This window comes from Electrona antarctica, assembly GCF_951216825.1.
Source record: "Electrona antarctica genome assembly, contig: scaffold_120, whole genome shotgun sequence".
NCBI classification, from domain to species: Eukaryota; Metazoa; Chordata; class Actinopteri; order Myctophiformes; family Myctophidae; genus Electrona; species Electrona antarctica.
In genome coordinates, this window is record NW_027638352.1 from 268,807 (window position 1) to 285,000 (window position 16,194).

The window sequence follows — 16,194 nt, forward strand, 5'->3', positions numbered from 1 at the left end:
GTGGGCAACCCTTAGTGTTTTATTTAGCTGCCAGGGGCAGGTGGGCGACCTTTCGTTTTTATTTAGCTGCCAGGGGCAGGTGGGCAACACTTAGTGTTTTATTTAGCTGCCAGGGGCAGGTGGGCAACCCTTAGTGTTTTATTTAGCTGCCAGGGGCAGGTGGGCAACCCTTAGTGTTTTATTTAGCTGCCAGGGGCAGGTGGGCAACCCTTAGTGTTTTATTTAGCTGCCAGGGGCAGGTAGGCGACCCTTAGTGTTTTATTTAGCTGCCAGGGGCAGGTAGGCGACCCTTAGTGTTTTATTTAGCTGCCAGGGGCAGGTGGGCAACCCTTAGTGTTTTATTTAGCTGCCAGGGGCAGGTGGGCAACCCTTAGTGTTTTATTTAGCTGCCAGGGGCAGGTAGGCGACCCTTAGTGTTTTATTTAGCTGCCAGGGGCAGGTGGGCAACCCTTAGTGTTTTATTTAGCTGCCAGGGGCAGGTGGGCAACCCTTAGTGTTTTATTTAGCTGCCAGGGGCAGGTGGGCAACCCTTAGTGTTTTATTTAGCTGCCAGGGGCAGGTGGGCAACCCTTAGTGTTTTATTTAGCTGCCAGGGGCAGGTGGGCAACCCTTAGTGTTTTATTTAGCTGCCAGGGGCAGGTGGGCAACCCTTAGTGTTTTATTTAGCTGCCAGGGGCAGGTGGGCAACCCTTAGTGTTTTATTTAGCTACCAGGGGCAGGTGGGCAACCCTTAGTGTTTTATTTAGCTGCCAGGGGCAGGTGGGCAACCCTTAGTGTTTTATTTAGCTGCCAGGGGCAGGTGGGCAACCCTTAGTGTTTTATTTAGCTGCCAGGGGCAGGTGGGCGACCCTTAGGGTCAACGCCTGATACTGATAGCCCCCCCCCCCACACACACACACAGGTGGTTACTTGATCTTAATGATGTCCATTCCAGTGAGTGTCAGGGTTAGGGTTAGGGTTACAGGTGGTTACCTGATCTTAATGATGTCCATTCCAGTGAGTAGTGTATAGTGTATAGTGTGTAGTGTATAGTGTATAGTGTATAGTGTGGTTACCTGATCTTAATGATGTCCATTCCAGTGTAGTGTGTAGTGTATAGTGTGTAGTGTGTAGTGTGTAGTCAGGTGGTTACCTGATCTTAATGATGTCCATTCCAGTGAGTGTATAGTGTGTAGTGTATAGTGTATAGTGTGTAGGTGTGTAGGTTACCTGATCTTAATGATGTCCATTCCAGTGAGTTAGGGTTAGGGTTAGGGTTAGGGTTACCTGATCTTAATGATGTCCATTCCAGTGAGTTAGGGTTAGGGTTAGGGTTACCTGATCTTAATGATGTCCATTCCAGTGAGTGGGTTAGGGTTAGGGTTAGGGTTACCTGATCTTAATGATGTCCATTCCAGTGAGTTAGGGTTAGGGTTAGGGTTACCTGATCTTAATGATGTCCATTCCAGTGTATAGTGTATAGTGTGTAGTGTGTAGTGTATAGTGTATATTGTGGTTACCTGATCTTAATGATGTCCATTCCAGTGAGTGTCAGGGTTAGTGTTAGGGTTAGTGTTACAGGTGGTTACCTGATCTTAATGATGTCCATTCCAGTGAGTAGTGTATAGTGTATAGTGTGTGTACCTGATCTTAATGATGTCCATTCCAGTGAGTGTCAGACAGTGTGTAGTGTGTAGTGTGTAGTCAGGTGGTTACCTGATCTTAATGATGTCCATTCCAGTGAGTGTCAGACAGTGTGTAGTGTGTAGTGTAGTGTATAGTGTGTAGTCAGGTGGTTACCTGATCTTAATGATGTCCATTCCAGTGAGGGTACTGTGTGTAGTGTGTAGTGTATAGTGTGGTTACCTGATCTTAATGATGTCCACTCCAGTGAGTGTAGGGTGTAGTGTATAGTGTATAGTGTGTAGTGTGTAGTCAGGTGGTTACCTGATCTTAATGATGTCCACTCCAGTGAGTGTAGGGTGTAGTGTATAGTGTGTGTAGTGTGTAGTCAGGTGGTTACCTGATCTTAATGATGTCCACTCCAGTGAGTGTAGGGTGTAGTGTATAGTGTATAGTGTGTAGTGTGTAGTGTGTAGTCAGGTGGTTACCTGATCTTAATGATGTCCATCCCAGTGAGGGTCAGGTGGTTACCTGATCTTAATGATGTCCATCCCAGTGAGGGTCAGGTGGTTACCTGATCTTAATGATGTCCATCCCAGTGAGGGTCAGGTGGTTACCTGATCTTAATGATGTCCACTCCAGTGAGGGTCAGACACACGTGATCTCCTGCTGCTGCCCAGTCCAGAGGCTCGTCATGGAGAGTGATGCCTGGATGCGCACACACACACACACGCACGCACAGAGACACACGCAGAGAGAAGCACACACACGCACGCAGATAGAGACACACACACACACACACACACACACACACACACACACACACACACACACACACACACACACACACACACACACACACACACACACACACACACACACACACACACACACTTTAGTTTTGGGTCTGAGAGGCTAAATGTCATCACATGGTGGTCTGTGGCTCAAATGGGTCTGAGAGGCTAAATGTCATCACATGGTGGTCTGTGGCTCAAATGGGTCTGAGAGGCTAAATGTCATCAGGTGGTCCGTGGCTTAAATGGGTCTGAGAGGCTAAATGTCATCACATGGTGGTCCGTGGCTCAAATGGGTCTGAGAGGCTAAATGTCATCAAATGGTGGTCCGTGGCTCATATGATGAATACATAAATAAAGACCTTGTGTATAGTGTATAGTGTGTAGTGTATAGTGTGTAGTGTGTAGTGTGTAGCGTGTACTGTGTGCAGTGTATAGTGTGTAGTGTATAGTGTGTAGTGTGTAGTGTGTAGCGTGTACTGTGTGCAGTGTATAGTGTGTAGTGTATAGTGTGTAGTGTGTAGTGTGTAGCGTGTACTGTGTGCAGTGTATAGTGTGTAGCGTGTACTGTGTGCAGTGTATAGTGTGTAGTGTACTGTGTGTAGTGTATAGTGTGTAGTGTATAGTGTGTAGTGTATAGTGTGTAGTGTATAGTGTGTAGTGTGTAGTGTGTAGTGTAGTGTATAGTGTATAGTGTATAGTGTGTAGTGTGTAGTGTAGTGTATAGTGTGTAGTGTGTAGTGTGTAGTGTATAGTGTGTAGTGTGTAGTGTACTGTGTGTAGTGTGTAGTGTGCAGTGTATAGTGTGTAGTGTATAGTGTGCAGTGTATAGTGTGTAGTGTGTAGTGTATAGTGTGCAGTGTATAGTGTGTAGTGTGTAGTGTATAGTGTATAGTGTGTAGTGTATAGTGTATAGTGTGTAGTGTGTAGTGTATAGTGTGCAGTGTGTAGTGTGTAGTGTATAGTGTATAGTGTGTAGTGTATAGTGTGCAGTGTATAGTGTGTAGTGTGTAGTGTATAGTGTGTAGTGTGTAGTGTGTAGTGTGTAGTGTGCAGTGTATAGTGTGTAGTGTATAGTGTGTAGTGTGTAGTGTGTAGTGTACTGTGTATAGTGTGTAGTGTTTAGTGTATAGTGTGTAGTGTGTAGTGTACTGTGTGTAGTGTGTAGTGTGCAGTGTATAGTGTGTAGTGTATAGTGTGCAGTGTATAGTGTGTAGTGTGTAGTGTGTAGTGTACTGTGTATAGTGTGTAGTGTATAGTGTGTAGTGTGTAGTGTATAGTGTGCAGTGTATAGTGTGTAGTGTACTGTGTATAGTGTATAGTGTGTAGTGTGTAGTGTACTGTGTATAGTGTATAGTGTATAGTGTGTAGTGTGTAGTGTGTAGTGTGTAGTGTACTGTGTGTAGTGTGTAGTGTGCAGTGTATAGTGTGTAGTGTATAGTGTGTAGTGTATAGTGTATAGTGTGTAGTGTACTGTGTGTAGTGTATAGTGTGTAGTGTATAGTGTATAGCGTGTAGCGTGTAGCGTGTAGCGTGTAGCGTGTAGCGTATAGCGTATAGCGTGTAGTGTGTAGTGTGTAGTGTATAGCGTGTAGTGTCTAGTGTGTAGTGTATAGTGTATAGTGTGTAGTGTGTAGTGTATAGCGTGTAGTGTGTAGCGTATAGTGTGTAGTGTGTAGTGGATAGTGTGTAGTGTATAGTGTATAGTGTATAGTGTGTAGTGTATAGTGTATAGTGTGTAGTGTGTAGTGTATAGTGTGTAGTGTGTAGTGTGTAGTGTGTAGTGTATAGTGTATAGTGTATAGTGGATAGTGGATAGTGTATAGTGTGTAGTGTATAGTGGGTAGTGTGTAGTGTATAGTGTATAGTGGATAGTGTATAGTGTATAGTGTATAGTGTGTAGTGTATAGTGTATAGTGTGTAGTGCATAGTGTATAGTGTGTAGTGTATAGTGTATAGTGTGTAGTGTATAGTGTGTAGTGTGTAGTGTATAGTGTGTAGTGTGTAGTGTGTAGTGTGTAGTGTGTAGTGTATAGTGTGTAGTGTGTAGTGTATAGTGTATAGTGTGTAGTGTGTAGTGTATAGTGGATAGTGTATAGTGTGTAGTGTATAGTGGATAGTGTGTAGTGTATAGTGTGTAGTGTATAGTGTGTAGTGTATAGTGTGTAGTGTGTAGTGTGTAGTGTGTAGTGTGTAGTGTATAGTGTATAGTGTGTAGTGTATAGTGTATAGTGTGTAGTGTATAGTGGATAGTGTATAGTGTATAGTGTATAGTGGATAGTGTGTAGTGTATAGTGTATAGTGTGTAGTGTATAGTGGATAGTGGATAGTGTATAGTGTATAGTGTGTAGTGTGTAGTGTATAGTGTGTAGTGTGTAGTGTATAGTGTATAGTGTGTAGTGTATAGTGTATAGTGTGTAGTGTATAGTGGATAGTGGATAGTGTGTAGTGTATAGTGTGTAGTGTGTAGTGTATAGTGGATAGTGTATAGTGTATAGTGTATAGTGTGTAGTGTATAGCGTGTAGTGTGTAGTGTATAGTGGATAGTGTGTAGTGTATAGTGGATAGTGTATAGTGTATAGTGTGTAGTGTATAGTGGATAGTGTGTAGTGTATAGTGTATAGTGTGTAGTGTGTAGTGTATAGTGTGTAGTGTGTAGTGTGTAGTGTGTAGTGTATAGTGGATAGTGTGTAGTGTGTAGTGTGTAGTGTGTAGTGTGTAGTGTGTAGTGTGTAGTGTGTAGTGGTTAGTGTATAGTGGATAGTGTGTAGCGTGTACTGTGTGTGTAATTACGTCACCTTTAACCGTGCAGGTCTCGTTGGGCGGTACGGCCGTCAGTCGGTCTCCAGTCTGGACGAAACCGGCTTCGATCTTCCCTGTGACGCAGAACCCCGATCCCTGGTCTGGGGAAACAGTGACACCTAGTGGTCACTACAGCTATTACACTGATCCCTGGTCTGGGGAAAAAGTGACATCCTAGTGGCCACTACAGCTATTACACTGATTCCTGGTATGGGGAAACAGTGGCCTCTAGTGGTCACTACAGCTATTACACTTATCCCTGGACAATACCGAAAATAAAAAAATAAAAAAATACTAAAATGTTTAAAACTATGTCTACACCTAACCTTATTCCTAACCTTAACCTCAGTAAAACTATATCTAAACCTAACCTTAACCTCAGTAAAACTATATCTAAACCTAACCTTAATCCTAAACTGTGTATAATTTTAATTTTAACATTATGTAACAGGTGACAGATGTACACACCTGCGTGCATGCGTGCGTGTGCGTGTGTGTGTGCGTGTGCGATTCTACCTTTGAAGACGTCTGAGATACAGATCCTGAAAGGCTTGTCGATACATCTCTGAGGAGGCTTGAAGGAATCTGACGACACAAGATGGAGAACAGCGTGTTTTTAGCAGATCTACAAGCTCGTAGCGCGGCACTCGTCTGCTATTTTCGAAAGATTGTGAAAATGTTGAGTAGGGGTCCCCAGCATGTAGAAACTGATGTTATAAATGTTGAGTAGGGGTCCCCAGCATGTAGAAACTGATGTTATAAATGTTGAGTAGGGGTCCCCAGCATGTAGAAACTGATGTTATAAAGGTTGAGTAGGGGTCCCCAGCATGTATAAACTGATGTTATAAATGTTGAGTAGGGGTCCCTATCATGTAGAAACTGATGTTATAAATGTTGAGTAGGGGTCCCCAGCATGTAGAAACTGATGTTATAAATGTTGAGTAGGGGTCCCCAGCATGTAGAAACTGATGTTATAAATGTTGAGTAGGGGTCCCCAGCATGTAGAAACTGATGTTATAAATGTTGAGTAGGGGTCCCCAGCATGTAGAAACTGATGTTATAAATGTTTAGTAGGGGTCCCCAGCATGTAGAAACTGATGTTATAAATGTTGAGTAGGGGTCCCCAGCATGTAGAAACTGTTATAAATGTTGAGTAGGGGTCTCCAGCATGTAGAAACTGTTATAAATGTTGAGTAGGGGTCCCCAGCATGTAGAAACTGATGTTATAAATGTTGAGTAGGGGTCCCCAGCATGTAGAAACTGATGTTATAAATGTTGAGTAGGGGTCCCCAGCATGTAGAAACTGATGTTATAAATGTTGAGTAGGGGTCCCCAGTATGTAGAAACTGATGTTATAATTGTTTAGTAGGGGTCCCCAGCATGTAGAAACTGATGTTATAAATGTTGAGTAGGGGTCCCCAGCATGTAGAAACTGATGTTATAAATGTTGAGTAGGGGTCCCCAGCATGTAGAAACTGATGTTATAAATGTTGAGTAGGGGTCCCCAGCATGTAGAAACTGATGTTATAAATGTTGAGTAGGGGTCCCCAGCATGTAGAAACTGATGTTATAAATGTTGAGTAGGGGTCTCCAGCATGTAGAAACTGTTATAAATGTTGAGTAGGGGTCTCCAGCATGTAGAAACTGATGTTATAAATGTTGAGTAGGGGTCCCCAGCATGTAGAAACTGATGTTATAAATGTTGAGTATGGGTCCCCAGCATGTAGAAACTGATGTTATAAATGTTGAGTAGGGGTCCCCAGCATGTAGAAACTGATGTTATAAATGTTGAGTAGGGGTCCCCAGCATGTAGAAACTGATGTTATAAATGTTGAGTAGGGGTCTCCAGCATGTAGAAACTGATGTTATAAATGTTGAGTAGGGGTCTCCAGCATGTAGAAACTGATGTTATAAATGTTGAGTATGGGTCCCCAGCATGTAGAAACTGATGTTATAAATGTTGAGTATGGGTCCCCAGCATGTAGAAACTGATGTTATAAATGTTGAGTAGGGGTCCCCAGCATGTAGAAACTGATGTTATAAATGTTGAGTAGGGGTCCCCAGCATGTAGAAACTGATGTTATAAATGTTGAGTAGGGGTCTCCAGCATGTAGAAACTGATGTTATAAATGTTGAGTATGGGTCCCCAGCATGTAGAAACTGATGTTATAAATGTTGAGTAGGGGTCCCCAGCATGTAGAAACTGATGTTATAAATGTAGGGCAATTTTCATAATTAGCATAATAAGCTGGAGTAACAATAACATCCAATATAAGGCAACATTATAGAATAGAGGGTGCAGTACCTATCTGTTCCAGCAGGCAGCGCCCTGTGTACCAGGCAGTGAGCTGTGGGGCGTCGCTCCTCGTCACCAGGTTCTCTCCTGATAGGCCAGAGGTCGGGATGTAGAACACATCGGAGTCCTGGACGCGCAAGCGCACGCACACGCACGCACACACACTTTTACTTGGGTTGTGTTTTCCTGAACTCTCTTGGTCTGTTCTTTTTTTTTTTTTTTTTAATAACGGTCTCTCATTGTCTTATTAACGTATTATAAACTAATTACATTATTATGCACATAATGTTTATGGCTTTCATTTTCCCATGAGCCTTAAAAACCTCCTCTTTAAATTCAATACCTAGTGAGATATGTTCAACGGTATCAACAGCGAAAACAGCACATTCTAGGTAAGCAATTATTTTACATTCTGGACACGTTCAGGTGTTTAGACAGATATCTGGTGTTGTGTTTATAGAAGACAGAGCTCTGGACACGTTCAGGTGTTTAGACAGATATCTGGTGTTGTGTTTATAGAAGACAGAGCTCTGGACACGTTCAGGTGTTTAGACAGATATCTGGTGTTGTGTTTATAGAAGACAGAGCTCTGGACACGTTCAGGTGTTTAGACAGATATCTGGTGCTGTGTTTATAGAAGACAGAGCTCTGGACACGTTCAGGTGTTTAGACAGATATCTGGTGTTGTGTTTATAGAAGACAGAGCTCTGGACACGTTCAGGTGTTTAGACAGATATCTGGTGTTGTGTTTATAGAAGACAGAGCTCTGGACACGTTCAGGTGTTTAGACATATATCTGGTGTTGTGTTTATAGAAGACAGAGCTCTGGACACGTTCTGGTGTTTAGACAGATATCTGGTGTTGTGTTTATAGAAGACAGAGCTCTGGACACGTTCAGGTGTTTAGACAGATATCTGGTGTTGTGTTTATAGAAGACAGAGCTCTGGACACGTTCAGGTGTTTAGACAGATATCTGGTGTTGTGTTTATAGAAGACAGAGCTCTGGACACGTTCAGGTGTTTAGACAGATATCTGGTGTTGTGTTTATAGAAGACAGAGCTCTGGACACGTTCAGGTGTTTAGACAGATATCTGGTGTTGTGTTTATAGAAGACAGAGCTCTGGACACGTTCAGGTGTTTAGACAGATATCTGGTGCTGTGTTTATAGACGGTTGCGTCCGCTCTCAAACGAGCACTTGCCCGGTCTTCTGGCAACCTGAGTGTGTGTGTGTGCGTACCTTGAAACCTGCTTGCTTGAGGAAATGTCCGAGTTTGGAGCTGATCTCCTGGAAACGCTCCTGTTGCCAGCTCACCTGGTGTAGAACGAACACGAACACACACACACACACACACACACACACACACACACACACACACACACACACACACACACACACACACACACACACACACACACACACACACACACACACACACACACACACACACACACACACACACACACACACACACACACACACACACACACACACACACACACACAAAATGTTCATCTAAAATGTTTTAGTTTTCGTCGACTAAAACTGCAGTTGATTTAGTCGACTGAAATGAGCCTGACTTATACATAGCTGTGTGCCAAAAATAGTGTGTTATAGGGTGCAGTGCCAGGGTGTTCCAGTAGGGCGCGGACTTGGTCCATCTTGTTGACGGCCACAGCCAGCTGAGAGAGAGTGTGTGCGTGTGTGCGTGCGTGCGTGCGTGCACCTGGTTTATAGGCTGAACCGTGCAGTCGAGATATGGTAGAGGGCCATGCCAAACGGTGAGGATGCGAAGCCCACAACCATTGGCCAAAGGGTGGCGCTATAGCACTCAATTGAAAATGCAAACTTTGACCACGCATAGCTCATGAACCGTTTGACTGTCAGCAATGAAACCTCGACACACATATGCGTCTCCTCATGCCGAACAAGTATTGTGCTCTTACTTTTGAAGCGCTATTCTCCCGTCACATAGCCTACTTACCGAGCAAAACAAGGAAGTGATGTGGCTCGCTCTGGTGGCGCAAAGCGTCGCTACTTTTGTGAATGTAATAGTTTTATTAGGTTAATATTGCTATACGTTTGTAACCGTTTTAGAAAAGCAATAAGCCACTCGAGGCCCCAGCTTACCGGGTATTTTACAATGGCTGGGGGGTAGAAGACCCTCCGCTCCGTGTCGGGTCTGCCTACTAGCCATTGTAAAATACCCGGTAACCTGAGACCTCTCGTGGCTTATTGCTTAATTTTGTCCCTAATACATACATGCAGCGTCATATGATTTTGCAACTTTACAGTATTAGAGGGTCATGCCAAATAGAACTGAAACCAGCCTTAAAAAAACATGAACAGCGAACACACTGTAGTAATGAATAATGGACCAGGACACGCGTAATTGTCATCACAAACACTGAATGATTCTGCTGTTAACAACAGAACACTGAATGATTCTGCTGTTAACAACAGAACACTGAATGATTCTGCTGTTAACAACAGAACACTGAATGATTCTGCTGTTAACAACAGAACGATGTCATGTAGACCACATGGTCTAGGGGTTAAGATGTTGGGAGGGCGAGTTCGAATCCTGGGCGTTCCATTGGTGCCCCGTGGGAGGAGGTCAAAAGGGAGGTGAGTGTAGCAGTGGCTCAGAGCCTGATGGTGGCACTATAGTGTAGCAGAGTGGCTCAGAGCCTGATGGTGGCGCTATAGTGTAGCAGAGTGGCTCAGAGCCTGATGGTGGCGCTATAGTGTAGCAGAGTGGCTCACAGCCTGATGGTGGCGCTATAGTGTAGCAGAGTGGCTCAGAGCCTGATGGTGGTGCTATAGTGTAGCAGAGTGGCTCAGAGCCTGATGGTGGCGCTATAGTGTAGCAGAGTGGCTCAGAGCCTGATGGTGGCGCTATAGTGTAGCAGAGTGGCTCAGAGCCTCTGCCTGATGGTGGCGCTATAGTGTAGCAGAGTGGCTCACAGCCTGATGGTGGCGCTATAGTGTAGCAGAGTGGCTCACAGCCTGATGGTGGCGCTATAGTGTAGCAGAGTGGCTCACAGCCTGATGGTGGTGCTATAGTGTAGCAGAGTGGCTCAGAGCCTGATGGTGGCGCTATAGTGTAGCAGAGTGGCTCACAGCCTGATGGTGGCGCTATAGTGTAGCAGAGTGGCTCACAGCCTGATGGTGGCGCTATAGTGTAGCAGAGTGGCTCACAGCCTGATGGTGGCGCTATAGTGTAGCAGAGTGGCTCACAGCCTGATGGTGGCGCTATAGTGTAGCAGAGTGGCTCAGAGCCTGATGGTGGCGCTATAGTGTAGCAGAGTGGCTCACAGCCTGATGGTGGCGCTATAGTGTAGCTGAGTGGCTCAGAGCCTGATGGTGGCGCTATAGTGTAGCAGAGTGGCTCACAGCCTGATGGTGGCGCTATAGTGTAGCAGAGTGGCTCAGAGCCTCTGCCTGATGGTGGCGCTATAGTGTAGCAGAGTGTCTCAGAGCCTCTGCCTGATGGTGGCGCTATAGTGTAGCAGAGTGGCTCAGAGCCTCTGCCTGATGGTGGCGCTATAGTGTAGCAGAGTGTCTCAGAGCCTCAGCCTGATGGTGGCGCTATAGTGTAGCAGAGTGGCTCACAGCCTGATGGTGGCGCTATAGTGTAGCAGAGTGGCTCAGAGCCTGATGGTGGCGCTATAGTGTAGCAGAGTGGCTCAGAGCCTGATGGTGGCGCTATAGTGTAGCAGAGTGGCTCACAGCCTGATGGTGGCGCTATAGTGTAGCAGAGTGTCTCAGAGCCTCTGCCTGATGGTGGCGCTATAGTGTAGCAGAGTGGCTAAGAGCCTCTGCCTGATGGTGGCGCTATAGTGTAGCAGAGTGTCTCAGAGCCTCTGCCTGATGGTGGCGCTATAGTGTAGCAGAGTGGCTCAGAGCCTGATGGTGGCGCTATAGTGTAGCAGAGTGGCTCACAGCCTGATGGTGGCGCTATAGTGTAGCAGAGTGGCTCAGAGCCTGATGGTGGCGCTATAGTGTAGCAGAGTGGCTCACAGCCTGATGGTGGCGCTATAGTGTAGCAGAGTGTCTCAGAGCCTCTGCCTGATGGTGGCGCTATAGTGTAGCAGAGTGGCTCAGAGCCTGATGGTGGCGCTATAGTGTAGCAGAGTGGCTCACAGCATGATGGTGGCGCTATAGTGTAGCAGTGGCTCAGAGCCTGATGGTGGCGCTATAGTGTAGCAGAGTGGCTCAGAGCCTGATGGTGGCGCTATAGTGTAGCAGTGGCTCAGAGCCTGATGGTGGCGCTATAGTGTAGCAGAGTGGCTCACAGCCTGATGGTGGCGCTATAGTGTAGCAGTGGCTCAGAGCCTGATGGTGGCGCTATAGTGTAGCAGAGTGGCTCACAGCCTGATGGTGGCGCTATAGTGTAGCAGAGTGGCTCAGAGCCTGATGGTGGCGCTATAGTGTAGCAGAGTGGCTCACAGCCTGATGGTGGCGCTATAGTGTAGCAGTGGCTCAGAGCCTGATGGTGGCGCTATAGTGTAGCTTTGTGTTCACTCTTTAATGTTTTCTGTTAGTAATCTAATCCCCCCTGGCTCTTATGTTGTATTGTTAATAACTTTGTTGTTTGTGTTTGTTTGTCTTGTTTTGTATTGTAATGTATATTGTCATGACTGTTATAAAGATTTTGTTAAAAAAAAAAAAAAAAAAAGCCTCCAGCTGCACTTCCGCCTTCATTGGGATACACGTCGCTCCAATGAACTGCAACGGCCAGTGAGGCATCTATTAATGATCTATAATGAACTGCAGCGGCCAGTGAGGCATCTATTAATGATCTATAATGAACTGCAGCGGCCAGTGAGGCATCTATTAATGATCTATAATGAACTGCAGCGGCCAGTGAGGCATCTATTAATGATCTATAATGAACTGCAGCGGCCAGTGAGGCATCTATTAATGATCTATAATGAACTGCAGCGGCCAGTGAGGCATCTATTAATGATCTATAATGAACTGCAGCGGCCAGTGAGGCATCTATTAATGATCTATAATGAACTGCAGCGGCCAGTGAGGCATCTATTAATGATCTATAATGAACTGCAGCGGCCAGTGAGGCATCTATTAATGATCTATAATGAACTGCAGCGGCCAGTGAGGCATCTATTAATGATCTATAATGAACTGCAGCGGCCAGTGAGGCATCTATTAATGATCTATAATGAACTGCAGCGGCCAGTGAGGCATCTATTAATGATCTATAATGAACTGCAGCGGCCAGTGAGGCATCTATTAATGATCTATAATGAACTGCAGCGGCCAGTGAGGCATCTATTAATGATCTATAATGAACTGCAGCGGCCAGTGAGGCATCTATTAATGATCTATAATAAACTGCAGCGGCCAGTGAGGCATCTATTAATGATCTATAATGAACTGCAGCGGCCAGTGAGGCATCTATTAATGATCTATAATGAACTGCAGCGGCCAGTGAGGCATCTATTTATTATAATATCTATGGGTCTAGTGGTTAAGAAGTTAGGCTTTCATGTGGGAGGCCTGAGTTCGAATCCCGGGCGTTACACATGTAGATCTGTTTGAGTACCTATGCGTTGGTACTCAAAGTGTGTGTGTGTGTGTGTGTGTGTGTGTGTGTGTGTGTACCTGGTCCATCTTGTTAACAGCCACAGCCAGCTGAGTGACTCCCAGAGATCTGACCAACAGTCCATGTTCTCTGGTCTGACCCCCAGCCTCGAAGCCAGCCTCGAACTCTCCTCTGGAGGCGTCGACCACCAGGACCGCTACGTCAGCCTGGAGGTCAGAGGTTACAGGTTAGAGGTTAACTCCCCTCTGGAGGCATCTACCACCAGCATAGGCGGATTTACCATTGGGCTAGGGTGGGCTGCAGCCCGGGGGCCCCCGACTGGGGGGGCCATAAAAAAAAAGAAAATGTATATACATACATACATACATACATACATACATACATACATACATACATACATACATATATATATTTATTTATTTTTTAATAATTTGAAATTGTAAAGTATTGCAATCCAATTCAAGTGAGATTTATGTTTAGTTTTTGCATATTTAGTATTATGGTTAAAACAGAGCTTCTGCTCTGCTGTCTGCACTGCAGACAGTGAGGCTGTGTTGTGGTAGCTGTGGAAACCCCTGCTCAGTGAGGCTGGGTTGTGGTAGCTGTGGAAACCCCTGCTCAGTGAGGCTGTGTTGTGGGGTAGCTGTGGAAACCCCTGCTCAGTGACGCTGTGTTGTGGTAGCTGTGGAAACCCCTGCTCAGTGAGGCTGTGTTGGGGTAGCTGTGGAAACCCCTGCTCAGTGAGGCTGTGTTGTGGGGTAGCTGTGGAAACCCCTGCTCAGTGAGGCTGTGTTGTGGTAGCTGTGGAAACCCCTGCTCAGTGAGGCTGTGTTGTGGGGTAGCTGTGGAAACCCCTGCTCAGTGAGGCTGTGTTGTGGGGTAGCTGTGGAAACCCCTGCTCAGTGAGGCTGTGTTGTGGTAGCTGTGGAAACCCCTGCTCAGTGACGCTGTGTTGTGGTAGCTGTGGAAACCCCTGCTCAGTGAGGCTGTGTTGGGGTAGCTGTGGAAACCCCTGCTCAGTGAGGCTGTGTTGTGGGGTAGCTGTGGAAACCCCTGCTCAGTGAGGCTGTGTTGTGGTAGCTGTGGAAACCCCTGCTCAGTGAGGCTGTGTTGTGGGGTAGCTGTGGAAACCCCTGCTCAGTGAGGCTGTGTTGTGGTAGCTGTGGAAACCCCTGCTCAGTGAGGCTGTGTTGTGGTAGCTGTGGAAACCCCTGCTCAGTGAGGCTGTGTTGGGGTAGCTGTGGAAACCCCTGCTCAGTGAGGCTGTGTTGGGGTAGCTGTGGAAACCCCTGCTCAGTGAGGCTGTGTTGTGGTAGCTGTGGAAACCCCTGCTCAGTGAGGCTGTGTTGTGGTAGCTGTGGAAACCCCTGCTCAGTGAGGCTGTGTTGTGGTAGCTGTGGAAACCCCTGCTCAGTGAGGCTGTGTTGGGGTAGCTGTGGAAACCCCTGCTCAGTGAGGCTGTGTTGTGGTAGCTGTGGAAACCCCTGCTCAGTGAGGCTGTGTTGTGGGGTAGCTGTGGAAACCCCTGCTCAGTGAGGCTGTGTTGTGGGGTAGCTGTGGAAACCCCTGCTCAGTGAGGCTGTGTTGTGGGGTAGCTGTGGAAACCCCTGCTCAGTGAGGCTGTGTTGTGGGGTAGCTGTAGAAACCCCTGCTCAGTGAGGCTGTGTTGTGGGGTAGCTGTGGAAACCCCTGCTCAGTGAGGCTGTGTTGTGGGGTAGCTGTGGAAACCCCTGCTCAGTGAGGCTGTGTTGTGGTAGCTGTGGAAACCCCTGCTCAGTGAGGCTGTGTTGTGGTAGCTGTGGAAACCCCTGCTCAGTGAGGCTGTGTTGTGGTAGCTGTAGAAACCCCTGCTCAGTGAGGCTGTGTTGTGGTAGCTGTAGAAACCCCTGCTCAGTGAGGCTGTGTTGTGGAGGTAGCTGTGTAAACCCCTGCTCAGTGAGGCTGTGTTGGGGTAGCTGTGGAAACCCCTGCTCAGTGAGGCTGTGTTGTGGTAGCTGTGGAAACCCCTGCTCAGTGACACTGTGTTGTGGGGTAGCTGCCTGCATGCCTCTTTTGGGGGGGCTGGGTACCCCAAAATTAAAAAAAAATACGGCAATGCACCGCACAGCCCAGCGGGGCCCTGAAATTGTGTCTAGCCAGGGGGCCCTTGGGAGGGTAAATCCGGCCCTGACCACCAGGACTGCCACGTCAGCCTAGAGGTCAGAGGTTACAGGTTAGAGGTCAGAGGTTACAGGTCAGAGGTTAACACCCTGAACGCCTGTACTTTCCCCACCACAGTCTCTCACTACCTCAGCGATGAGCTGTAGAGTGGATGTGTTAGGGTTAGGGTTAGGGTTGATGAGCTGTAGAGTGGATGTTGGGTTAGGGTTAGGGTTGATGAGCTGTAGAGTGGATGTGTTAGGGTTAGGGTTGATGAGCTGTAGAGTGGATGTGTTAGGGTTGATGAGCTGTAGAGTGGATGTTGGGTTAGGGTTGATGAGCTGTAGAGTGATGTGTTAGGGTTAGGGTTGATGAGCTGTAGAGTGGATGTGTTAGGGTTAGGGTTGATGAGCTGTAGAGTGGATGTGTTAGGGTTAGGGTTGATGAGCTGTAGAGTGGATGTGTTAGGGTTAGGGTTAGGGTTGATGAGCTGTAGAGTGGATGTGTTAGGGTTAGGGTTGATGAGCTGTAGAGTGGATGTGTTAGGGTTAGGGTTGATGAGCTGTAGAGTGATGTGTTAGGGTTAGGGTTAGGGTTGATGAGCTGTAGAGTGGATGTTGGGTTAGGGTTGATGAGCTGTAGAGTGGATGTGTTAGGGTTAGGGTTAGGGTTGATGAGCTGTAGAGTGGATGTTGGGTTAGGGTTAGGGTTGATGAGCTGTAGAGTGGATGTGTTAGGGTTAGGGTTGATGAGCTGTAGAGTGGATGTGTTAGGGTTAGGGTTAGGGTTGATGAGCTGTAGAGTGGATGTTGGGTTAGGGTTGATGAGCTGTAGAGTGGATGTGTTAGGGTTAGGGTTAGGGTTGATGAGCTGTAGAGTGGATGTGTTAGGGTTAGGGTTGATGAGCTGTAGAGTGGATGTGTTAGGGTTAGGGTTGATGAGCTGTAGAGTGGATGTGTTAGGGTTAGGGTTAGGGTTGATGAGCTGTAG

The 16,194-nt window shown here is 46.5% G+C and overlaps 1 protein-coding gene across 1 annotated transcript in view; it reads right to left on the reverse strand.

The window, feature by feature from the left end:
- Positions 1-16,194, reverse strand: part of hbs1l (HBS1-like translational GTPase) — a 93,629-nt gene that overhangs the window by 11,773 nt on the left and 65,662 nt on the right. The window contains exons 9-14 of the mRNA XM_079531041.1: positions 13,125-13,271; positions 8,733-8,807; positions 7,504-7,621; positions 5,715-5,783; positions 5,195-5,299; positions 2,220-2,310 (exon numbers count right to left, since the gene is read on the reverse strand). Coding sequence (XP_079387167.1) covers positions 2,220-2,310; positions 5,195-5,299; positions 5,715-5,783; positions 7,504-7,621; positions 8,733-8,807; positions 13,125-13,271 — 605 coding nt within the window. The remainder of the gene's footprint in view (positions 1-2,219; positions 2,311-5,194; positions 5,300-5,714; positions 5,784-7,503; positions 7,622-8,732; positions 8,808-13,124; positions 13,272-16,194) is intronic.